Source organism: Lepisma saccharinum, chromosome 30, assembly GCF_977018435.1.
Source record: "Lepisma saccharinum chromosome 30, izLepSacc3.1, whole genome shotgun sequence".
NCBI classification, from domain to species: domain Eukaryota; kingdom Metazoa; phylum Arthropoda; class Insecta; order Zygentoma; family Lepismatidae; genus Lepisma; species Lepisma saccharinum.
Window position 1 is genome coordinate 37,062,954 of NC_139258.1, and position 26,851 is coordinate 37,089,804.

General features: G+C 38.1%; 1 protein-coding gene across 1 annotated transcript; it reads left to right on the forward strand.

Annotated features, from left to right (window-relative positions):
• Positions 1-2,122: 2,122 nt before the first annotated feature.
• On the forward strand, positions 2,123-26,355 carry LOC145981768 (short-chain dehydrogenase/reductase family 16C member 6-like). The gene is made up of 7 exons (XM_083115183.1): positions 2,123-2,429; positions 4,032-4,156; positions 4,627-4,737; positions 9,570-9,731; positions 11,219-11,301; positions 21,915-22,031; positions 26,105-26,355. The coding sequence occupies exons 1-7, from the start codon at positions 2,210-2,212 to the stop codon at positions 26,208-26,210; spliced, it is 924 nt and encodes a 307-aa protein (XP_082971309.1). The 5' UTR covers positions 2,123-2,209; the 3' UTR covers positions 26,211-26,355.
• The last annotated feature ends 496 nt before the right edge of the window (positions 26,356-26,851 follow it).

The window sequence follows — 26,851 nt, forward strand, 5'->3', positions numbered from 1 at the left end:
TTATTCATGAAAAAATGCTTTACGTGAGGAATCTTCTAAATACTTGCCGCTACTTACAAGGTTTGAATACGGAAATAAACACTTATTCCAACAATGACTTGATTAAAGCTTTTCTGTTTTTTGTTAAACATAAGGATTGGAAAAAAATAAGCAAATAAACATTTGAATATGTTAGGTAGAACTGTAAAAATGTTATCTACTTTTATGAAAAGGTAGTTAACACGAATGAGGGGCTTGCCTAGAAATGCATGAATGCATGGATACATGGACATCCAGTGAATGACGGGAAAATGAATAAAGTAATTTGTCACAAAAGTTGCACGGGATTATTATAGGACAAGATTGATTCTTAACAGCTTAATATTATTGATGGTAAGAATTGACAATATAGAGAAAGTCTGTAATTTTGTTCATTTTCGGTATACTAACTAATTTTGGCGTCCTAATCACGAATCTGTTGTAAAAAAGTCACGTCTGGAAATTGTACATTTTGATGAAACATTGTTCGTTAGCCCCCAAAACCATCCACGGGTAGCCCCACAAATCATTGACGTTAGCCCCAAAAACCATCCACGGGTAGCCCCACAAATCATTGACGTTAGCCCCAAAGACCATCCACGGGTAGCCCCACAAATCATTGACGTTAGCCCCACAAACCATCCACGGGTAGCCCCACGAACCATTCACACGAGGTTAGGTTAGGTCTGTTAGGTTAGGTTCCATTAGCATTCATTTCACCCCTAAATTGATCGAAAAAATAGAATTCGTACTAAAATTGAACATCATAAATCATTTTCTTGTAAAACAAAGGCGTGGGTGGAAACAATGACAGGAGATTACATTTTCGTTCGTAAAACTACGGATATACACCTATATATAAAAAAAAATTCAATCTGCTTTTTTTTCAAATTTCCAGACGTGACCCCCGGTTTTTTACAACAGATTCGTGATTAGGAGACCAAAATTAGTTAGTATACCGAAAATTAACAAAATTGGAGACTTTTTCTATATTGTCAATTCGCTCCTTATTGGTAAACAAAAGCTGGCTATTAGATGATATTCAGTGAACAACTTACCCCACAATTCATTGCGCCGGTGGAGGCACTTAGTGGTTGGGATCCCACTTTAAAATGTAGGTCCAGTCCCGATTAGCCTTACTGTGATTAAAGTGGACTTAAAACACCAACTCAATCAATCAATTCATTGGGCGAAATCATGACCGCCGCCATATTTTCCGGGCATCTTCTCAGATCCTTCGTTGAAAAAATAGCGGGTATACATTTTAAATTTGGTCTTTGCAGATGTGATTCAAGGTATGATTCTCACAATCATATGAGTAATGTGTACGTATAAAATATCGCAAATTTCTCGCTGTAAGAAGGATTCTCACACGCGTTCTTAATTCATGCGTATTTCTTCCTAAAGTACACTGCGTGATGATGCCAAATATCACGCACTGAGCAAGAAGCATTTAAAAATGTGTCAGAGGTTGTGGTCTGAACTGGGCTGTTCTCATAGTGAGGGTGTGTAATGTATGCATCTTTCAGCCGCCCTAACGATGGCGGGACGCCATGGTCAAAGTGCATATCCAGATTTTACCCGTTTGCAAGGAAATGAGGTTGGCGCTTCCTTTTAGTAATCTTATATGATTATACGGAAATTGATACATGCTGATTGAGAAAGCGTTGCATCTATACCCTGTCCCAACTATCTCTAGAGCAAGCGAACGAAAACAAGTCTCTGCACAAGTAGTGACGCGAGGCGGCTCCGCCAATGAACACGTTACAGGGAACGGGATTGCGTGGAGGGGGAAGCGACTGTAGTTACCAGCATTGGCAGCAGCGTGTACTGCTTCGCTCTGCCCAATCGATTTTCCTCTGCCCCCTTCTCTGCCGCTTTGCGCGTCCTTGCTCCAGAGACAACGGAGACAGAGTATATAGCTATTATTGTTGTATGCAATTCAGTTCCACGAATAGCATCTTTCTTTCCAACAGAGTCTCTTCATGTTTTCATGCATTAGTACAACGACTTGTCATTTATCTCTTAAGAAACTGCCCTTCTGACCCATGAGCTGTCGATAACGAATTATGTTTTTCATGGGTTGGGCACTCACAAATAATTATCTCTAGCTCCTGGCACTTCATTCCGTGCCCTGTGTAACAGAATTTGGAACATTAAGCGTTACATACTCAAGACAAAGCGTCTCAACATGCAAACCTTGCTAGATCTTTTGGCATGTGTGTTTCAGCTCATTTATAACATGGCAGAAGCAATTGTGCTGTTCTTCGTGCCAAGGAGCTACAGATACAAGAGCGTAGAGGGAGACATTATTCTCGTGACGGGAGGTGGAAGTGGCATTGGCAGGCTGCTGGCGTTCAAATTCGCCAAACATGGAGCAAAAATTGTAGTTTGGGATGTCAACGAGGAAGGTAAAGTCTTTATCATATTCTAGAAGCATTATATGCATGTTCTGGGAACGAAAATCGGGAAGTCGTTGATTCCCCAATCACTAAGCTATCAGAGAACTTCTACATTCAGCGAACGTTCTGTTAACCATGAGCTTAAACTGAGTTTAAGCTGTGCTTGAAATTATAGGCGTGCGCACGTCCGCAGATTTCTTTTCCACGGATTTTTTTGCTTGTCTAAACAGTGAGATAAAATTAGGTTTTTCTTTCTCGGCTGAACTTTCAGCAAAGCTTTTGCCCCCTACCTAATCAGAGGGTCTGCGCACGCCTATGCTTGAAATATTACTCATACTTTCTTCTTTCAAGCGTTTCCAATGCTCGGTTAATCGCATATACAATGTCAAAGAGGGTAAAGTTTGGTGCAAACTAACAGGGGAGATTTCAGGAACCTAAATAACCATGCCAACTGATGTAAATTTACATTGCCCCCCCCCCAATAAAAAAATATACAGAACTGTAACCATTACATCAACAACTATACACAAAATGAAGTAGACATGTATGTTGGATGGGGTTCTAATGGCTTCTAATTTTCGACAAGGAAGAACAGTGGAAATAAAAATAAGAATTGTGGGGCAAATGCATGTAGAAAGTTCCATTTCTACACTGTACAAATCACAAAATGAAACAAGTGATCAATGATTTCTAAATGTATCCTAGAAACAGTTTTAGATACGAAGTGACAGTATTTTAAAGTTTAAAAACCTTTCGTTAATTTATTTAAAAAATTAATCTCCTCAATAAGTTCAGATTTATTCAAATACCTAATTTAATGGCATTCTGATGCTGTATACAAATACATGCATTGAACATTTTATGTCAAGTGCAGTGGCTCACTAAATTACTCCTTACTTCAAGATTCGAATATATTTTTCTTCTAGTTGCGAAGAATCACAAATCACCTTCTCTATTTTTCTGTATTCCTGTTTTGAAGTGAGATCACGCTTCAGTAAGAAAAATATGAAGTATGATAGGCTTTTCGTAGATTTAGAAAAGGACGACTCGTGCACATGAATCATGTACACTTCACTTTGGCCCCATATCAAGTTACATGTTCTGCGCATTTGGTCCGTTTCCCAGACCCAATAATACAGAAAGAACACTATCGAAAGGCTCTTCCGAACTTCGTTGAAAGTGAACACCTGATGGCGGTCAAAATGTCAGTGGACTATGAACGCTACCGAGTCACAATAAATGGTGTTGGTAACAAATTCCACATTTCTGGAAGGAAATAATCCACACTGTCTTAGTATGACTTTTCTATCTTACGTGGAGATAATTTAGTGTGAGATTAATTGCAAATAAAATAAATAAAATTATCACAATAAATAATTTGTGTGGCATTCAAGTAGGCAAAATAATTCAAAACACTCCAATGTTAAGTTTCTCACTTCTAGCTTGGATTTAAATTTTTTTTAAACAAAGTGATTTTCATGATGGGGCTTATATTGAACAATGAATATTTCATTAAAAATCCTTCTGTTTAGAATAGTATTATTATTGCATTGCATTCGTATTGTTGTGAAATTTATATTTATGCATACATTTACATACTTCTAATTTCAGGAGCACAGGAAACAGTTCGAATTATAAAGAAGAATGGCGGAATAGCATATAGCTATGTCTGTAACATTTCTGACAGAACTGAAGTTTATGAGAAAGCTGAAATTGTGAAGACTGAAATTGGAAAGGTACGCAAAATTTAATTTTATTCATTTATTTGCACGATGAATTTGCACGCTCATACACCAACCCTAATAACATATATAAACATTCCAATGTATTGGGAAAGTTCTGAGCATTTAGGAAGAAAAAATATTATGATATTGCAAAAATATATTTATTCCTCAAAGTATTGCACACTTTTCTCGATGTCCCTTGCTCACCGTTCTGGCAACGGCAACGTTCTGTCATAGATGTGATGTTGGAGTCATGGAATAATTTTCCATCCAAACAGTTCTGTGAAGTCTGGAACAACTGGAAGTCGGATGGTGCAATCACCCATTCTGCGTGATTGCATACATTCAGGGTAAATTGCTGTTTTTAGAGCGTTTGTGGTGTTGAAAGGAGAGTTAAAACTCAATATCGTCATTACAAATTTATTGAAATTAATTATTATGGTAATTTTAGATTGCTTTGTCAAGATTTTGTTGTTTTCTAGGTGTCTATGCTCATCAACAATGCTGGAATTGTGTCGGGAAAGTCGTTTCTGGAAACTCCTGATGCCTTGATACAAAAGACGTTTGAAGTTAACGCTCTTGCGCACTTCTGGGTAAGAAGATTTGTGTGCATAACTTTTTAAACTTCAATTAACAATAGTGCAATTGGTTTTACCAATATATTAGATAAATGTGGGCTGGTTGCAAAGAAATTTGAAACTCACCAATAAAAAATATTGTTGACCTTGTAATCGAGGGATCCCAGGTTGAATTTTTGGTAGTCGCACGGAACATTGCGGAGTGATTCACATCCCATTTCAAACACTAGCCTCAGCCCCGATTAAACTGAGCATGACATCAACTTAAAACTCGCCATTACTACTCTATCTGGGCGGATCCTCTGAAATTGTGATGTAAACAGGTTTCTACTCACATGACGAAAATTATTCAATTTATTGTATCATTGTTAGGGCTGAGCCGGTATCACTTTGAACCGATACCGATGCCGATACTCTCACTAATACCCACCGATACCGTTACCGATACTTGAAAATTTTCATTCTAAAATAATAAAGGCTAGTTAACAAGTACTAACTCATCACGTCACATTCTTTTAATGACATTAAATAACTCCCAAATTCTCATGTAGCCTTGTAACACTTTAAAATGTCTTCTGACATTTGGATTTTTATTATGTTATTTTTTCTGTAGACCCAGAGGATGCAAAGAAAGGTTTTTTTGAAATATTGCAAGACTTTTTAATGTGTTACGGTTACACCAAAAAAATAAAAATCGGTGAATTGCATTTCTTCTTCAGTTTCATGTAAACACTATTCATTTTTGACGTTTGGGTTAACCTGGAGAGAAAGAAAAGCGACGTAAAAGTTAATACGAATATGACTTATAAATAGACCTCGGATTTTTAGGTTCTAAAAAGTGTGCTTATATGACTTATAAATAACCTTAAGTAGGATCCAAAAATCCTGAAATAGGTTGCAAAAAGACTTGATTTGGTACAAAATTTCTGAAAAATACTGATTAGATACAATGGTTAAAAACAAAATTTCACAAGAACTGTAATAACCAAATATTAATTTTCTAAACAAATTTTCATTTCTTTATATCATTTTCAAAATTATCTACAAATTATTATAATACTGCAGTTGTGCTGTTAGAAAATGTTAATTGTTGATATGAAAAATGAATTACGTATGTATAATTTGCTGCACAATATCAGGGTTACTACTCACTTGGAATTCCTCGAATTCCGGGAATTACACGTGAATTATTGGCTCCGGAAATTATGCGTGAATTATCGGCTCTGGAAATTATTCATGAATTTTGGCAAAACATGAAATAAGGTACAAGCGGATGTTTTCTCTTTCCAATTTTTTCTCCGTAGACGTGAAAACTTGCAAGTTTTATTAATCCAAATACCATTAAATTTATACATGTTTATAAATGCCCTGAGGCAAGTTTCTCTCAGTTCAGCTTTTTTTTAGGAAGAAAAAGAAAACTACATGGAAAATAAAATTAAATTTTCTCAATCTGTTTACTTTGTTAGTGTCTTTTACAGAACAATCTATCTGATAGACGGAAGATTATTAGAAAATAATATATCTTGAAGTTGATTAGGTAATTTTTGGTACATTGGAATCATACAAAACCTTTACATTGTCAATATTTTTGTGTGTGACAGGGAGGGTGAGAGTCGGTGATATGTAAGGTTGGGATAGAAAAAAACATCTGCTTGTAACCTTGAAGTTTTGGAAAGTTCGCCTTGATTGATTGATTGATTTAGTTTATTTTACTTCGCGTTTTGTGCCTCTTGGCTAATTTGCGAAGATGGGGATGAGTGATGAAATGATGAAATTGATGAATGGACATTCACAAACAACCAAGCCCGAGCGGGATTCGAACCCAGAACCCTTGGCGTCGCGAAAGTTCGCATTGAAAACCAGGAAATATACTAGTGACCACAATGAATATTTTTGCGTCATCTACACTCAATCTCCGCCTTTTGTCTGTGAGGATCATTTGATGTGCTGAAAATTATCTTTCAACAGAAACATAGTCAGTAGTGCAAATTTGAATGCTGAAACATTTCTTCGCAAGGCGTGAATGCCAAGAAGGACCAAACTGACACGAGAGTGAGCAAGGCCGCACAGATCAGAAGTTTGCACTTGAGACTGTGCTGGCAGTAGAGACGATTGGGTGCCAAAACTGAGAATGGGAAGACGGGGGGGGGGGGGACAGTTTACCTTATCTTAGTAGGCAAGGCTTAGAATTAAGAGTCTATAGTGCAGGGGTAAAAAGTATGGGGGAACTGTTCTCTCTCTGACGTCACTGTTAGCTGCAGATAACAGTGACGTCAGACATTTTTTGTTTTGTTTAATGCTTTGATAAAGATCATATATTTGGAGGGAGGGAAATCGACAGAAAACATGTTTCAAACACGCCAGTCATTGAATTATTTCACCACCAAACTAGTAAATACCTCTTTGAGATATAAAAATCCTGTAAAACCTAAAAAATATATATAAAAACCTATAAAAAGGTTTAATTTAGGCACATAAACCTAAAATAGGTTCTAACAAGCAAAATAGGTTATTTTAGGCACTATAAAACTTATTCAGTTGTTTCGTTTTTTTAATGCAGCGCTAATATAACTTGTTATTTCTTATTTACCTGCAAAGGGATAATAAGTTAAAAAACTAAAATCCGAAGTCTACTTATAAAATAACGCCTATTTATATTTTCTCTATCATTATCTGTCATTTGCAATAAAAGCAAGTCGCTGCTGTGTAGGCCACTAGAAGTAAGAGCCTTACACAGAAGGGAAGAGTACAGGGTCAACGAAGTTAGTAGTAAGTTGTGTTTTATACTGCGTATATTGATACACTTGTATTCTGAATTGTATCTTCTGGAAATATGCTGTATAAAGAAACAAACTGCCGGAGTACTAATTGAGGTTATTGTACAAGAAGAATTGCTCAAATCCACAACCCTTCCTGCCTGCTTGACTCATACAAGGTTAGCCCATAAATAACATAACTTTTTTTTTTTAGGGAAAAGAAACAATTAATTACCTTCAAATCACTTTATCACCTTCAAAATAATCACCAGAGGAGGCAAAACACTTTGACCAGCATTGTACAGGTCTTGGAAACACTGTTGATAGTCATTGACAGTAAGTGTTCGCAAAATACACGTAACATTTAATGTAATGTCCGTGACATCGTCAAACCTTCGCTCTTTCATAGCCATCTTTAGCTTGGGAAAAAGGAAAAAAATCAAGCAGGTGATAAGTCCGGAGAATATGGAGGGTGATTGATCACTGTCATTGAATGCTTAGCAAGGTATTCTTGTACAGACAATGCTGTATGAGGCCGAGCATTATCGTGCAACAGAAACCATTGGCCAGAATCACAGAGGTCCTTGCTAATCCGCTTTATCCTATTTCTGAGTTGACGAAGCACTTCCTTGTAATACCACTGATTGATTGTTTGGTTTTCAGGGACAAATTCATGGTGGATCAGTCCTTGGGAATCAAAAAATGCGATCAGCAGCACCTTTGTCTTCGATTTCGACATCTGTGCTTTTTTTCTTTACGGGCGAGAACTGTCCTTTTTACTGCGCACTCTGTCTTTCTGTTTCGGGGTCATATTGTAAACACCCGGTTTCATCTCACTTACACTGCCGTATCATCTGTAACGTTTCGGTAAACGATTTACCCAATTTGTAACAAAACTTTATGTTGTAACGTTGTTCCATCTTGGTGCGCGTATTTTGTACGCCGCCTGCACACGACCTGCATCTGACGCACGCTTGCCCCGATACCGACTGCCTGTAACAGGTTGAAACATGCACTGACGGGACAGTTCGATTTCTTTATGGGTGGACCTTGTAGATTAAACAAAACTAATTCCACAGCAACCTTTACCAGTCTTTCCCAAGAACTCTGCGTACATCTGGCCCGGAAACAGCCCAGCATGCTAGTAATTCTGGTTTTAAAAATGTCCATCTTCCTTACCTCACGAGTTTGCAAGCAAGAATTGGAAATGAATAGTTTATTTTATTTCCACACAGCCTTTACTAGGTAGTTACATGCCTTCGAGAAGTTCACTTTGCACATGCCTTTGATTTTGTCAATCAATTTCTTCTAAGGAGAGTTCGGGCTAGTCCAGCATTTGTTGGAAAAATTACATGAGGAACTTCTTCCAATATACCAGAAGGAAGGGCGAGCGAAATTTGAAAAAATACAAATGTTACTCTTGGCCTTGGTTCTAACAACTCAAAAACAATGGTATCGGTGGGAAATGTTAAACCTATGCCTACCTATACCGATACCACTAGTATCGCAACCCTAATCATTGTGCTTTCTCCCGCCATCCATTTCACAGGTTCTTCATTCATCCTCGTCGTGACGATTGCAAAACCGACGTAAAATAGATAAAATTCGGTAATAAGCACATGATTATACACATATTGTGTGTAATCTGCCGTTAGATTTAAACATGAAACATAACGATGTGGAAATAATAAATGTGCTGTGACAGAACGTGCTCTATTACTGCTTGGCTTTCTTCCTCTTCAGAATATTTCACTGATTACAATCTGTGGAATATTTAATGCATCTTACCTAGCCTTTTGAGTATTTTCATTTTGATAGTTTTCTATGTAAAGTGGTCAAAGAGGTGAAAACCCACTTCTGGACTGGATGATTTAAAGTGTACATTATGTTGTAATATTTTACAACTCTGAAAAAAATATTAAACTAAAGTAGTAAAAACCTCAAAAACCGAAAACATCTGCATGAATTCACTTAGTGATCTTCCTTACTTCAGTTCAATCGTTTATTAACTTTTAAGATAAAAGAGATAGCGGTGGAAAACTAATAATTCGATTTCATATTTTAATCCTGAGACCACTTCCTTATTTTCAGACTACTAAGGCATTCCTACCTGACATGATAGAAGATAAGCGTGGTCACATTGTAACGGTAAGCAGTTTGGCTGGACTATTGGGCTGTCCTTTTGTTGTGGATTATTCAGCCTCGAAATTTGCTGCTGCTGGATTTGATGAAGCCCTGTATTTGGAATTACAGGTAAAAGACGATCATAGTTTATTGGTTGTTAGTGTGAGCACAGAAATGGCCAAATATAGCACCTCGTCAACTATTTCTACAATTAGTTTGCAACACATAATAATTCAAATCATGTAATACTGTTTTTATCAAATCACTTCCATTGTTGCAATTTGCTGAGAGTAGCGAACTTTGTCAATTCCTATATTTATGAACCTTGGAAACAATAGCTCTCAAGAAATAGAACTACCACTCTTGGATCAGAGCATTTTCTGTACAATAAACTTTTTTTTACTCCTTCCCAAATACAGGATTTGTGAATTGAGACATTCCATGCACACCTCACATTCACGTGTTACATAACAACTTTTCGTTTATATGCACAGTAATATGACAAATAGTTTCTGATTTGACTATTTTTTTCCATGTGACATTGAGCTTCTTAGTCCCACAATTCGCAGTCTTATTCATATATTGGACATACAATTGTAAAGTACAAAACTTGAAGGTCTTCAATTCCTTTTGAAATAAATATAAAACATAATGTTAATTCATATTTATTCACAATAGCTATAAAAGTGTCAATGAAATTTTACAGTGTTTCCGCCAAGGCACTACAAAATTGTGTTTTCTCTTTACTTGGGGGAAAATGTTGTGATTGTAAGTAATATGAAAACCCTCAAGGAATTCGGGCTTTATCTTTAACGTAAAGGATTCGTACAAATAATTCAATATCATTTTCCACATTTTTTTAAATCAATAAAGAGCCGGTGGATATTAATATTAAAATCTATGCGTATTTACCCGTATATATTATCAGTCTAGTAGATAAAATGTAATGGATTGTTCCACTACTCTTCCTAAATTCGAATTGGTTTCGGCCCAATATTTATTCCATATAGAGCATTTGTTATACCTAATACAACAGTCCGAGGAACATGGTCTGTAATTGCGGAAGACTTTGTTATTTATTTCGTCTTGCTTTCCATGGTGAAGTTGTTTGTTTTCAATTTTAAAATATTCTCAAATGCAATGCTTTTTATGTGTAAGTGTAATGCAAGATAGAAGAGTGCATATAATTATTTAAAAGCTGTTACACGAAGGAAAATATATTTTTAAAAAGTATTAATATAAGGAATACTTAAAAAGAGAAACCGTTGCATACTAGAACCAAAGGACTATCCAACAGCTCCAAAGATGGAGAAAAGTAGATGTTCCCACTTATGCTGTTTTATAAGTTTAAGTTTAATACAAGGATAGAAAGACACACCTGCTATTTCATTTTTCGAAATGAAAAATTCAGACGTTATGGTGCCATTTAATAGTAACCGTATGTAACTATGAACACTGGAAAGTGCAAAGCCTATAAACTGTATTTTCTTTGTTTACGTTTCAGATTCATATACGTAATTACTCGTAACATTAGTTTGTAGAGGCGTGTTACTTCAAAATCAAATTGTTAAAACACCACAATCTCTGTATCTTCTAACTAATCTTATCATTTTCAGGCCACTGGCAACACTGAAATCTTCACTACATTAGTTTGTCCGTACTTAATCAACACTGGGATGTTTGATGGTGTCACAACTAAGTAAGTACAATGGAATACCCTGAGCAGCCATGATCTTGATATTGAAAGTCTTTCCACTGTATTTCACGAATGGTCACTTTGCTTCTGTAAAAATACTTAATAGTTACTATCATATTTGAAAGTCTCTTTTGTAAGTTAAAATTATTTTCTTCATTTTGCAATGTTAATTAATCAAGTACAGTAGAATCGTCTCATGTATTAGCAGTGTGCTATATACTGGTCCTTCTCCTTAATTCAGGCGCAGAAGTATTTTTCAAGCGCTTAACTTATATAAGTTTAAATTGAATACTGGAAACTACTACTAAAATTACCCTGCTGCCACTACTACTATTGGCATTAATATTCTCATCATTTTGGTCAATAACGGTAAAATTTTAGTAAAACTCAATATTATATTAAGAAAAATAATATTTCTGTTCAATTTCTGTACGCTTCAAATATCGTCACAAAAATGTAATTATTGTGAATATTATTTCTATCGTAATTTAACACAAATTCAAGAAACTTCATTAATGTGGTTAATACATTCAAATATATACAGGGGAACCCGTACGTCCCTACCCATTTACATATTTTATGTGTCCAGTGTATCTGTGTGCTGTCCTTCATTCTCGCTGCATAATATTATGCGACGTCATGTTCTGCAAGACATTTTTCGCAACATAGCAGGGGTTATTGTTTCAAAATCCGCTGTAACAGCTGCCCTCAACACATCATTGGAATTATAACGTTGTTTCGACACAATGTTCTTTATGTATGCCCAAAGAGAGTTATCACACGTTTTCAAGTCCGAACTTCTTGCGGGCCATTTCATAGGCGCCGGGGATATTTCAGAACCACGACCTATCCATTTGTTAGCAAAAGTGTCATTGAGATAATAAAAGAAACACAATTTTACGTACATGCATAATTGAATAACATAACATACAATAACAACACAATAACATATGAATGGGAACCCTGCTATGTTGCGTAAAATGTGTCACAGAACATGGCATCGCATAATATTATGCGCAACAGCACACAGAAAACTCTATACACTAGATACATAAGACATATGAATGGGTAGGGACTTACGGGCCACCCTGTAGAATCATTTGTTGGCTTTGGGGTCAGTTTAATTTGTGGCCTATTATGCTTAATGTACATTTACATGTAATGTACGCCTTGCCCCAGTAATATGGAGCTTCCTGATGCGACTCATGTTATGTTTCAGTGATACTGTAATTTCTTTATTCTGGATAGTAAACAACATAGTTTCTTTATGATAGTTAACAAAAGTACTTCTCTTCATAACAATATATCACGTGAATAGTTTAAGACAATTTATTCTTGCTATGAGATAAGGTAATTCGATATTCCATAAAATATATTTCCATTAAGAGAAACATTTTTACAATCCATATTTTTTCTCTTTTATGTGGATTGAGGGGTATCGTAGCCTCCTTACAACCCTATCTTGGGCAGGACCATTCAATGATGAACAAAAGAGAATAAAAATTAAGTATAATAGGGTAAGGACGGGGCAAACGGACACCCTAAGGATATATTGCAAAATAACTATCAAACTGTTTATTGAAAAATTACATTTATGGTCGATATAGAAAGTGTGAACATTGAGCTAACAAATAGTACAATGTATAATTCAAAATAATGAACGTTGTCCTCCAAATTGTTAAATGAATCAGTGTGTGTAGCAGTGTCCGTTTGCCCCGCCATAGCGGGGCAAACGGACATGTGAGAGGGGCAAATGGACACTAGCTCATTTATGGGCTGTCATGTCTCTCAGAAGAACAACACACAAAGTATGGGTCATTTCCATTTGCAACGCACTTTACGTGGAACCAGAAAGAACACACTAAGCACTGCACCCAGTGTTGACCCTGCTTGTACACAACGTTGCATACACGGCACACATCTTTTGCGGTGCGTTTAACATGCTTTCCCAGTCTTGTTGTTTGATTAGCTGCAGTCAGTTTTTCTCTTTGAGGCGAGCGATGAAAGAAGGATGGATCCGTTAATAAGTGCGATTCCCCCGTTTTTCGTTTCCTGCTCGAGGTCCCAGAAGTTGATAGCAAGAGGTTGAGTTCTGAAATCTTCCTTGGGATGAGGCATCGTCTGTCGCTAAAGGTTCTGGTGATCGCTGATCTTGACCATTCACTTCATGGACAGTTCCAGGAATAAATGCGTGCTCAGGCAGGGGTTGTGGATTAAATGGATGAATCCCACACGCATGAAACCCATTTACTGCATTCCCCACTGTGGCCGCACGATTCCAAGCCTCTGCAAAAATGCCACCAAAGGCCACTTTATTGATACCTTTCCCCGGATTTCTTCGCACGTAAACTCTACAGCCGTCGTTGTAAAATGTTTTAAGTGGCCCAAAGAACGAAACGTCGAGCGGCTGAAGTTTGTGTGTGCTGTGTGAAGGTAAACACAGAAGGTATACCTCCACTGCATTTGAAAGCGTAGTGTGCTGGCCAAATTTCGGAATTTGCACGTTGCTACTCACCCGTCTCTGTAAAGTGATCCGCGGAACAGACAATGTTCTTTTGGCTGTAGCTAGAGGCATGCCATCTTGTACTGCATAAACAGCCCTCTGCATATTGTCATCTGTCCAGGAACAGCGGTCTGTGGATCGTTCACGATGTCGCACTATCCTGTAACAAGGACACATTATTTTAGAAAGGCATACATCTGAAGGGTAAAACATGTATTACATACAATTCACACATGTCCTTTCGACTTTGAGTTAAATGTAGATTAGTTGCTGAATTACATAATACCTTATAGTATTTAAATGATATGCACGTTATGCATGTCCGTTTGCCCCACCACAAGCCTGTCCGTTCGCCCCGCCTGTAGCCTTGGGCTTTACATTTTCGAAAAAGCCCACCAGATGGCAGCAGCATGTTGCCAAAGGCTGTGTATGTCGAGGAGGCAATGACATATCGACACTACAAAGCGCAACTTTGGCGGGACCATCATAATCCAAGCAATCCTTATGTTCCGCACACAGATTTTTACTGTTTAGGTTTTTGCTAGTACAAATATCCTTACCTGATCAGGTTTTACGGCTGGATTGGCGTTCTTCTTCAAGATTTCAACCGATGTTCAACACACCTTCTCGCCAACGTTCTGCTTCAAATCACAACGCCAACCGATGCACTGTTGCAAACTTCAAAGCCAAATTATTCGTATTTTTCTTAGGGACTGTCCGTTTGCCCCGGTGTCCGTTTGCCCCGTCCTTACCCTAATATGGAAATGAGTTTTTATACGACCAAGAATAGCAAATTTTTCATTATAAATTAATTATACATTTCAAAACATCAAATACGTATATGCCTACTAAATTTCTCATACCAGGCCTCCATGTTCGATTCCTTGTTATAAAGCATTTGTATTCTCATCCATTTGACCAATTCAATATTCAACCTCATCCTTGCTATTATCACAGAGAGGTAGAAAAGCAAGGTTAAATAACAAGAAAATACTGAATTCCTTATTTCTTTTGTCAAGGTTTTTGAACACACTTCTTCTGTTTAGCATGGACATTGTAATTGATAAACTACACTTTACATACTTCTGCTCGTATTTGGAAACATTAACTAACTAACTCTATAGCCTTCTTAAACCCGACGGTTCATGGCTGCAGCAACACAGGCCTTCTATCTGTCCTTATCCTGAGCAAGATCTATATACACTTTTCCATCCCTATCAATTTCCTTTAGGTCCATCTCAACATTATCCCTCCATCTTCGTCGTGGTCTTCCTACTGGTCTCTTACCATCAGGTTTCCCAACAAGAATCCTGTAAACTCTTCTATTTTCTCCCATTCGTGCCCATTCCTGCCCACCTAAGTCTTCTTGATTTAATCATTCTAATAATATATGGACATGGATACAAATTATGTAGTTCTAAATTATGTAACCTTCTCCACTCACCTGTCTCCTCATCCCTTTTAGGTCCAAATATTTTCCTAAGGATCTTATTTTCAAATACTCTCAATTTATGTTCCTCTTTCAATGTAAGGGACCAAGTTTCGCATTCATACAATAACACAGGCAAAATTACTGTTTTGTACACTATGTTGCCATTCGTCACCGGACACCTCTCAAAAAGTGCTTGGGATCGTCTGTACACGTCATACAACCTATAAAAGGCGTTGCCGGTTGAGAATATACTCATACCAGCTACAGCAGTCAATATGGACAGACGACGCGAACTGAGTGAGGCGGAACGAGGGATGATCATTGGAGCCCACAGATTTGGGCATTCGACCCGTGAGATTTCCAACAAATTTCAGATACCCCGGTCGACAGTGAGTGATGTTATTGTGAAGTGGAAGCGAGAGGGGGGTCATGACATGCCGACCCAGACCCAGTAAACCGAAAATATTAACAGATCGTGACTGTCGATACTTCAAACGTGTGGTGAAGTCAAACCGGAAGGCGTCGTTACAAATGGTGGCACAGGAGTTTCGATCGGCTTCCAGTATAGTGGAACCACAAGGAAAGAAACCTGCGCAGACCCCATCGCGCTGGCGGGTGGGGGAAAAAGACAGGAGGAAGAAGCCTTCAGAGTCGCCAACGTCAGTGTTGCCAGACCTATTGATTTTTCGGTAGGATTCCATAATAAACTATTGCTATGGCACCTCCGACGGCCAGCTCAAAAACACGTTTCTTGCTCATGTTTACTTGAACATGGAGGGGAGATGTGGAGTGGAACTCCATTCAGCCGTGAAAAGTGCTGTTTGAACTGTGAAATTATGTCAAACGCTACTCAATTGTGCTAGGACATTATTTTTTTACTTTTACCACATTACTATTTTTAGATGGCTGTATTTTATCCCACCCTAAACTCTATTTCTATTTTAGTTATTTTACGTCGCTTTTGTGCCTCTACGGGTAAGTACGACAATATGGATGAATGAAAAACTGATGAAATGGGTGAAGTGACACAAACACAGTGAAACGTCCTTGCCTTACGAGGTAGAAACACTGACTTCGTAGCGTGGGCAAATTATGTTATACATGTATGTGTTTGTGGGTGTGTGTGTGTATTTCTAGCAGATGGGGAGGATGGGTGGCACCCTAGCATAAGCGTTGCTATCTTGAATTATTGAGGAAGACATGCTGTCTGATTCACCAAATATATTTCACATACGTAATGCATTTTTTCATTATGGTGCAGGACGCGTGCCCACCCCTATCGATAGCTGCACACGAACACCATCAGAAGGCAAATTGATTTGTTATTGTTAGCATTCGACTTGAAAGATTGTGGAAAATCGCTGACAACGAAAGGCGGCACGTTAGCTTCATCTGTGAACACAACTTTCTACCATTTCCTGTCATAAAAATTCCTCGCGATAATAGAGGCATCCCAACCCCTTGTGTCGATGCTGAGAAAGGGCAAATTTGAGGGTGTTTTCCACGCACCGTCTAACCGGAAAATGCGGAAGAGATGAAAGATGTTGGTCGGTTCCTTCGGGCGGTTTACTTTCTTTTGTTTGAAACATGTCCACTCCTGAAATGGAGATCTTCGGTATATTTTCGCCAAACACAGCGTGCTGGGTTTAGCACCATTGTTACAAAAGTATCTGTGACGTTTACACCGTAAACAATGCGCGCCACTCCCCCTTGCCCCCCCCAGTGCGCACAACTATGCCGCCCTCCCCCCCCCCAAGAACGTCGTTCATCCTCTTCTATTAGATCATCGGATTTTGTAGCAGAACTTCTGGTTTCCAAGGAACAATCTCCCGAATTTTTCAAATCTGACCTGGCAACACTGCCCCGAACACCGATAACTGCAGGGAAGTTGCGCGAACGCTTTGGACGGAAGGTTTTTTTCCTTGTGGTCGAGCTATAGTGCTGCAAGTGATCGTACTGTCCGTCGGGAGATCGTCGCACTTGGTTTTCATGGTCGCGCAGCAGTTCACAAGCCGCATATCACAGCCCGCAATGCGACCCGTCAGTTATAGTGGTGCAAGGAACGCCGCCATTGGACTCTCGAACAATGGAAATCCGTGCTATGGAGTGATGAATTTCGCTACCAGATGTGGCGGTCCGATGGAAGTGTGTGGGTGTGGCGTATGCCCCGTGAACGCTGTTTACAGGACTGTATCGTACCCACAGTGAAATTCGGCGGAGGTGGCATCGTGGTGTGATCCTGGTTTTCGTGGTATGGTCTTGGTCCTCTTGTTTTAGTTCGGGGAAACATGAAGGCCGATGCGTACCAAAAAAGTCTGGACAATTCTGCGCTACTGACATTATGGGAACAATTCGGTATTGGCCCATAACTGTTTCAGCACGACAATGCTCTATGTCATACGGTAGGCATTATCAACACGTGGTTCGAGGACATGGGTGTGCAAAAACTTGATTGGCCGGCCCAAAGTCCAGATATCAACCCCATTGAACACCTTTGGGACGAGTTGGAGCGCCGATTGAGAGCCAGGCAATGCCACCCAAAAAACACTAATGAGCTGTTTGCCGCTTTGCAGGAGGAATGGGGCAAGATTCCCGTCGACACGTATCGCAAATTGGTGGAAAGTCTTCCTCGAAGAGTTGCGGACGACATTGCGGCGAAAGGTGGCCCTACACAATACTGATGTGGTGCTGCGACCGGATTAACGTACTGGTATGGGGTGTCCGGTGACAAATGGCAACATAGTGTATATTTTAACTAGTTTCTTAGATATTAAACGAGGAGAAAAAAGTTTGTGAAGGGAAAAGTAACATGCATTTCCTGAATTAAGCCTGCTTTTTATTTCCTCTTTAATATCATTTTCATTTGTTAGTACTTGAATTTGGAAAATGGTTCAAACCAGTTGTTATCAATAATTAGATTTTGATTATTACCTAACACTTGATTTCGACCTGTAAGCATATATTTAGTTTTCTCTTTGCTAACTTCCAAACCTATCTCTTTAGCTGCTTCGAGAAATATTTTAGCATTATTCTTAATTGTATTTATATCATCCCGTAATAAGTCTACATCATCTGCATATGCTAACAGTTAATAAGACCGTTTAATTTTTGTCCTCCGTTAGTTTATTTTACCTTCCTAACAAAAATTAAAGAGCAATGGAGATAATGCATCCCCTTGTTTTAACCCATCATGAATTATATATTTGTCAGACATTTCCCTGGTGTATACTTTTATCATGTTAACAAGATTCTTAGGTATTCCAAACTCTACTAATATATTATATAATTTATTTCTTTTGACTGAATCATATGCTTTTTTGAAATCAATGAATAGCTGATGGACACTTTTATTATATTCCCACTTTTTCTCAAGTGTCTGTCTGATGAGTAAAATTTGATCTGTAGTTGATCTGTTACGTTTAAATCCACATTGATAATCACTATAATTTCATAGCATATGGGGTTAGTCTTGTTAAAAGACTGTTAGATAATATTTTATATGTTGTTGAGATTAGAGAAATTCCACGGTAATTATTGCAGTTCATTTTATCACCTTTTTTAAACACAGGAACATTATGGATTCTTTCCACTGTTGAGGGATTTCTTCTTTATTCCATATTAAAGATATTAATTTATGAATTTGACATATTAACAAATTTCCACCATATTTAATTAACTCAGCTGGTATTAAATCAATGGCAGGTGCTTTGTTATTCTTTAGACTTTTAATAGCATCTTTAACTTCAGTCAAGTCAGGTTCTGGAACTAAAGGTTCTGCTGTGTGTACTTCATTTACTTCTGATTTATCTCCTACATGGACATTGAAGAGGTCATTAAAGTAGTTCTTCCAGCTATTTAAAATATCGCTTGGATCAGTCAAAAAAATCACCGTTTTTATCTTTTATCAAGTTTACTTTAGGTTGCCACCCCTTTCTAAATTCATTTACACCTTTATATAAACCTCTGATATTTTTGTTTTTGCTGTTTGTTTCAATTTCACTAATTTTGCTTTTCAAGTAATCTCTTTTTTTTTACTTCTAAACGTGCAGTTAACTTTTCGCTTTATTCTATTATAATTGCTTAGATTCGTATTTGAAAACTTATGTTCGTAAAATATCTCATATAGCGTGAAACAGTTATTTTTGAGACAGTAAAGTGTTACTTCGCTATTTTCATTTTTTATCTTTCATGTCTCATGTGCTAGTAAGCAATGGAATCGCGTTTGATCTTGACCATTATCTTTGCTTAATTTGTAGCGTTTCTCTCGACTCTTGAAACTTGTATCATGTAAACTACCGTGAATAAATTCAGTTCGGAATTAATTTGCATAATATTGTCTTTGCAAGCATATATGTGATACGTGTGCTGGTTTATAAACTTCCTAAAACAGAAAAATAAATAAAATTGAATGTTGAATGGATTTGCGATTAATTGCAATATGATTCATCGGTATTACTCAATGATTTAAGGTATCTATATTTTATCACATTGGCACTCGACACTTGCATATACCGGTAGTATATGAGACAATTCCTTGCAATAAACTTTCTCTCACGTTTCTGTAGATACAAAGTTATATCTTCTGTTTCAATAATGTTATACAATATTTATTCGAATAGCCAGCAATAAATTGATTACATATATGAAATAACAATACGATATATAATATGTAATATTAACCCATTAAAATATTGGGTAGAAAGCCACAACGTTTTTAAAAATATTTCTACACTCCGCATTCATGACGAGACAATCTGATATAATCACATGAGGACTGTGATGTGTAGTTTCTTTTAGAGGCAATATTCTTAAATATACTCAACTTTTTTAAATTCAGAAATGCATACTAGGAATCATTAAATATATCCCATACTACAGAGGAGGTTCGCTTTATATCCGACCATTGTCGATTCGGTGCTGCCACCTGGCGTATCATGATGGAACTATGGGTCTGCTGGCGGGAGCAGTGTTGTGTCTGACCTTGTAGGTGCGTGAGTGTTGGTAGTGAATGTTATCAAATGGCGCCGAAAATCAACCGGTATTGGGAGGGTTACGTAATTGCCCTTTTCCATGCTACGTTTTCATACGTACGCATTGTGAACCTGTATGAAAGGTACCTGACGGGTTCCAAATGGAAGAAAGTTGTCACAATGGATGAATCATATGTCCATCTCACTGCTGGTGGTCACATTCGGGCGATCACATACCGTGACGTTGACGGCAAGGGGTGCAGCAACTTTGTTCGTCAGTGCAGGGAAAGTTTCCCTCGTGGCTTTATGGTTGTGACGGGATTCGGATATGAGGGCAAGTTGATGATACGCAAGGTGGACAAAAACGTGAAGGTGAATGCCAGATACTTCCAAGACTCCATTCTGACACCTATCTATCCGAGAGACATCCCACAATAGTATGGACGCGAACCAGGTGATGATCCATATGGACAAGGCTTCGAGTCATACCGCCAGAACATCACTACGTTTTTATCAGGAAATGGCAGAGGAATTAGGAATTCGTGTCATTCCGTTTGAAGACATTCCTGTGAAAAGCCCAGATGCCAGTCCAATGGATTTTTGCGCATTCGGACCATTGAAACGACGTCTTCAACATCGCCGCCCGCGCACCCTGGATGGTCTATGGAAAGCTTGCAGGGAGGAGTGGGACAGAATTCCCATGCCTGTCCTGCGCCGGAATTTGCTGCAATGGAAACTGCGATGCCGCGCGATAGTCCACAATGCTGGGGGTCCAATAGAACATGATCGGTGGCGGCGGCGCGGTATCTCTTAAGGTGAGTACCCGTCAAACGTGGTCGGATATAAAGCGAACAACCTTCTGTATTTCTTTGTGAATTTTCCTTTGTTTCCTAATTTCAAAATTAGGAAATTACTAAGATGTAAATATCACAAATCATGTCAAAAGAAGAAAATATCTAAGGACGGACATAAAATTTCGGTGCTTGGTAGTACGATAGGGGGAAGGAGGGGAGGGCACCAAACCACAATCCTGGGTGGAGTGGGGCGGCAAAATATCTAGCCTGTTCGGCGAAAGAACAAACTTCAAAGTTCTATTTTTGCCTATTTCTTCGAAAGCCAGGCAGGGACACATGAACCGCTGAACAAATCGGCTTTGTCCAGCTGCCCTGGTGAGGGGATATTCTCGTGGTATTCTGCGTTGTCAAATTTTTCGTTTCGACTCGTTTTCGAAACAGGTGGCACCCTCAACAAGGCCAAACACGGCGAAGCTTAATGGTTGCCGCCGCGTAGCAAGCGAATGGGTCTCCGATTACCTGCCTCTCCCTGAAATGATAGCGAAGGGCGCATGTTGACAGCAAATGATACAACTGGACAGAAATCAGGCGTGTAGCAACACCGCTTTTCCTACCTTGAAACTCCCACAACTGGAGGCGAGAACTCTGGATTTCCTGAAGTTTGTTCTTTGGCCGGTGGAGGTTTAGTCAACATGCGAACGCAGCGAAGAGTGAGATAGAAAGAGAGGAAGCAGTGCAGGATAAGAAGTTGAAGTTCAGCGGTTGGTTTTGGCGAATATTTATTAGTAGTAGCTTAGCTGTAATTGCACAATCAATATCGTACTAAATGAAACATTTCCAGTCTGCTTAGTCTGCTTAGTTAGCTAACTAAAATGTAGGCTAAGTGCAATAAAATTTTTGACGCTTTTATTACACAGGCTGTTGTCAATGATGGAACCCAATGATGTGGCAGAAGCAATTGTGTCGTCTGTTCTCTGCAACGAGAAATACGTACTCATCCCACGTTATCTTAGGTTCCTTCTGCCTTTCAAGTTGTAAGTATGGATTACATACAGTACTTAAAATGTATATTTGTTATAACTTAGTATTATGTCAAACAAATCTCAACAGACAAATAGTGTTCTATTACACTAGTGTCCAAAATTAATCTTTGTTGATAAATTGGCCAAGTTTAACCTGTTGCTATCGTGATTTTTTTGTTGATAAATCCTGGCAGGGGTACCCACAGGGGAATTTTATGGCGCAGGTTGCGCCATAGAGATTTTTGGGGGAGATTTTTTCCTTCAAATAATATAAAATTCAACATTTACTTGTATATCTTTTCCAAAATATATGTAAAAATTTTACACCTTAAATGCACCATATTTAATCCATTAGATGAAGAAATGAAAGTGTTTAGGGCATTATCGAAAGGGGGGGGGGGGATATCGAACTCGTACATAATAGGCCTTAATTGACACGTGGGTTCTGAATTAAACTTTGGGAGGGACAGTATCCAACTCTAGGTCTTAGATTATGGCGAGTACTTTAGTTAGAGGGGGATTCAGCATTAAATTGAAGGGGATATCCAATTCTTGTGTATTGCTATTGTCTTAGACTGTTGCGGAAATTCTAGTGTGGTGACTGAGAATTAATTTTTTGGAGAAGGCAATATCTACTCTTCAATATTAATAGTAAGTAAAATTGGCATGGAAATTTTGGTGGTAGGATTGAGTATGAAATTTAAACGGGGAGATAGAAAGCTCTTGATAAAGTTAACTGTTAAATCTTAGATTGTCAAGGGATTTCTGTAATGGAGAGAGAGTTCGAACATTACATTTTGGAGACTGTATTTAGCAATAAGGCATCCACACATTTTCGACCCCGAATATGGCAAAGGAAAAGGTGGAAAAGTAAAAGAGTAAATATCTCTGGATCTTAAGAAAGTATTGACACCCCATTAAATTAATATTCTTCAAAGCCTGCAAAGAAATGGATGTAAAAATTTTCTTGCTCGCTTCGCTGGCAATAATTTGTTGCTACGATGTGTGTTTGGCGCTTTAATGAGATGAATATGAAGTTTTTATACTAAAGCTGCATTACAAGACAAGCGATATTCTCGATTGATTGATTTGGTTTTTTAAGTCCACTTTATGCACTCTAAGGCTAATCGGGACTGAACCTACAGTTTAAAATGGAATCCACACGATATTCTCGGTTATGATGAACGATTTTAGGGGTGGTCTTGAGTGATCGCACCCCTGTTTAGGCAGATCAATTATAATGTTCAGTAAACCTAAGAAAAAAGCTACTTTCGGTAGACACGCTGTCGTAATTAAATATTTTGTGGGGATTACGATATGGTTTAAGGGCGCGAATGATATGATTTGGGGGAAACGCATGACATGATTTTAGGAGGGATGCGCCATTGGACTTGGTGGTGATGGGCACCTCTGAATCCAAGCACATTAAAGTTAGTTTATTTCCTATCTTAAACCAGTTGTCTATGTCATCACAAATATTACTATCACCTGATCGTATTACGTGGTCAAATGGACACACGGGAAAGAATTTCCGTTTGTTGCTTTACTTTTGGACATTAGTATACATTTTGGCTGTGGTGTGATTGATTGATTGATTGATTTGGTTTATTTTACTTCTCTTTTCTGCAAGGCTCTAGTGTGTTTGCAAAAATAAGAAAAACGGGGGAAAGTTTTAGAAAACTTTAGAACATAAGCTACTACAGCTAAGTGTATAACTTTCCTTGTAACAAAGAGGTTCAGTGTTCAGAATAAATTTCCCCAAAATTGGCGCTCCTAGTGAGACAGCTGACAGAGGCAAGTTTAGAGGCAAGGGTTGTTGAAGGTCCAGGAATTTTAAATAAATTAAATTCCGGTCCAGGAAAGAAAATCGGCAAGCGTAAGTGGGTTCTGGACCGTAAAGAACCTTTTAATCTGAAAAGTATTTCAATTCGGTCCAGGATTTTTTTGCCATATCAATTAAATTCCGGTACAGGAACCTTTTTTCTGTCTGATTTTAAATACGGTTCAGGAACCTTTTTCCGGGATCAATTTAAATAAGATCCAAGAACTGTTTTTCAATTAAACAATACGCAACTTAGACCGAATTTAAATTGTGCGAGAAAAAAGATTCCGGTCCTGCAGCGGAACCCAATAGAACCCATTGGAATTTATGGGTTCGTGGAGCTTTAACAATCCTGTGTTAAAGTAACATTTGGGAGGTTTACCACCAAATTGGCTTGGGAGACTTTTTCTCTTCGTTACAACGTTTTAAATTCATGTTTTTTGCGCACACAGCTTGCTTGGGACTGGCTCTACAGTTTAAAGTAGTTTAAAGTCGAATTCAGGAGCTCTTGATTACAAGATGACTTCCCTTCACAGCAATTAAACTCTTTTGACTGTAATCTGGGTTAAGCATTTACTTCTGCTCGACAAACAGAAGTGACACTTCAAGTGCTACAGTGTCATGGACCGGTCCTAGCGAGAACCAAATAACAGGTGACAAAGCGTGTCGCGCCACTCCGGTGTGAACTGTGTATTTGCATTTAAAAGTTTGTTTTAAATTATACGTTGCGGAATTTCCATGCTTTCTGCCTCTCGCAGTGTCACTTCTCTATGGGAGAGTCCTTGGAGTAGCAGACTTACTACAGCAGTAGACGATGCAAAATCTCACATCAGATTTTATACTACGTATACTGAGCACCTGTACAAGATCTATATTAGTTATGTAAGGTATTTAACACGTACAATAAGAATAATACAAACACACACACCATTCTCTTCAAGATGACGGATCAGCAGCAGACCATATGGGATAGAATGTAGATAGGTACAGTGGCTTGCAAAATGTTGCTTGGCAAATTGTTCATGACTATATTCATTGGTTTTTCTCTTGACTGGATTTTTATGTATACTAAACACCCAGGTGGGCGGTAGAAGTTCGCGTCGGAGCACAACCCTGTGTGTTCGGAGGTTAAAGAGAATGAAAGATCTCGTTGTTGAGTTGGTCTTTGTAATCCACGTGATACAAACTGACAGTATTTGCTCGAATGGCCAGGGATGACACAAAAGTGCGCCGGAGAGAGGTCGGTCTGACGCTCGAACTAGGCAACGGAGCCCGGTTGACGTTGCCACACAGTCCGCGGCAACCAGCGACTTTAGTCTCGCTCTCTCTTCGCTTTTCTATGGCACCATCGCAATTATGCCCAGACGCCTATTTCCATGGCCAGGAGTTTAGTTCAGAGGCTATGAGCAGTTTGTTTGTTTTGTTTCAATTCTTGAAGCTCTCGTTGCGTTAAATAATGAGAATAAACATGGTGATGGACAGCTTGTTTGGTAGTACTCATGCATCCCACTGTACAGTCACGGACACTTCTGGATTATAACAACCACATTGACTTTCACAACCCAGAAGACCCGGTGACTATAAATGCATGAAGGGTCAGGGAAATAAACAGGTTTTTGTGGAAGGAGTGGAAGGCTCGTTTCTAGAAAGTTATATAATCGGTAGGTTGATAAATAATAACAATAACAATAAATTAGCATTATGATTATTATGCTATTGGAAAGATCTCTACTCGTGGTACAATTGTACATATTTATTTTTCCTTCAGATTTCAAACTTTTATTTGACGGAAATGTCTTGTAATGATCATATTTTTTTATAACGTCAACAATTTCACTTGAGGGAAGTCTTTGAAACCTGGAGTAATAAACTTAGTCACTATGTTCTTGCTGTAAATTTTGTATGTTGTAAACTTATCAATATCCTCACTAAAAACATTAGCCCCAAATTCAACTAAAATATCCAGCAGAGCTCTGAATCAGTACTCCATTCTGTTTGAGTCTAATAGTTTCTCGTTTCCTCGACAGTTTAATACATTTTTATTGTGGAGGATGTAAGTTTTTGATATGGAAACAGAAAGGAGAGTTTAAATATATCTGTACTTTTCCTTCGATTGATAGATTGACATCCACTTGATTATATAAGTACAAGTTGCATCATCATATGGGCTAGGTCACAAGTAGTATATAATTACAATTATAAAATAGTACACAATTAGTACACATTTCAATTGCAATTAATAATAATGTAATTCTCTTTCCAGTCTTCTTCCAATAAAAACTAATGTGACATTAGTAAACAGTGTGTTTGGAGCAGACTTAGCCATGAGCACATTCAAAGGAAGAAATTATAACAGTCTCAAGGAATAAGGAAACGAAATAGCATTATTTCATACCCAACAACGCCTCTTTCTTTTCTTTAGTAAACAAGAAATTAGTAACAGCAACATACACAATTTTTTTTGCCATAAAATACAAATTTGTGAAACAATAATATAATAAAAAGAATAACATATCTGGTTCCAAATTGATTAATCTAATATTTTTCAGCTCACATCGAACCTAAGTTTAGTTATTAGATGTGACATGTATTGAAGCTATCAGTCTTAAAGGTTTGCACGAACTGCTGTAAAGCCAATATCCCATGATTTGTATGTTAAGGAAACTTAAATATCCCAGACTTAACTATCTCCGTAACCACAAACTCTAGAATGTTGTTAGCGGAATTTCTAAAAAAAAAAATTGTAACAATGTAAATTGTAATCACACATTGTCATTGGGAAGTTTATTGTTAAGTCCACTTTATGCACAAATAAGCTAAACGGGACTGGACCTACCAGAGATCCCTTTACTAAATTAGCCACTGTCACTTTAACCTTTAGAGAATAGATGATTAGACGATACAAAGACCCTATTCCAACGCTACAATAACAATAATAATGCTCACTCTGCACGCTCACACGTGCATACGAGAGCGTCCATACACATGTACGATGCGTTGGCCAGATATG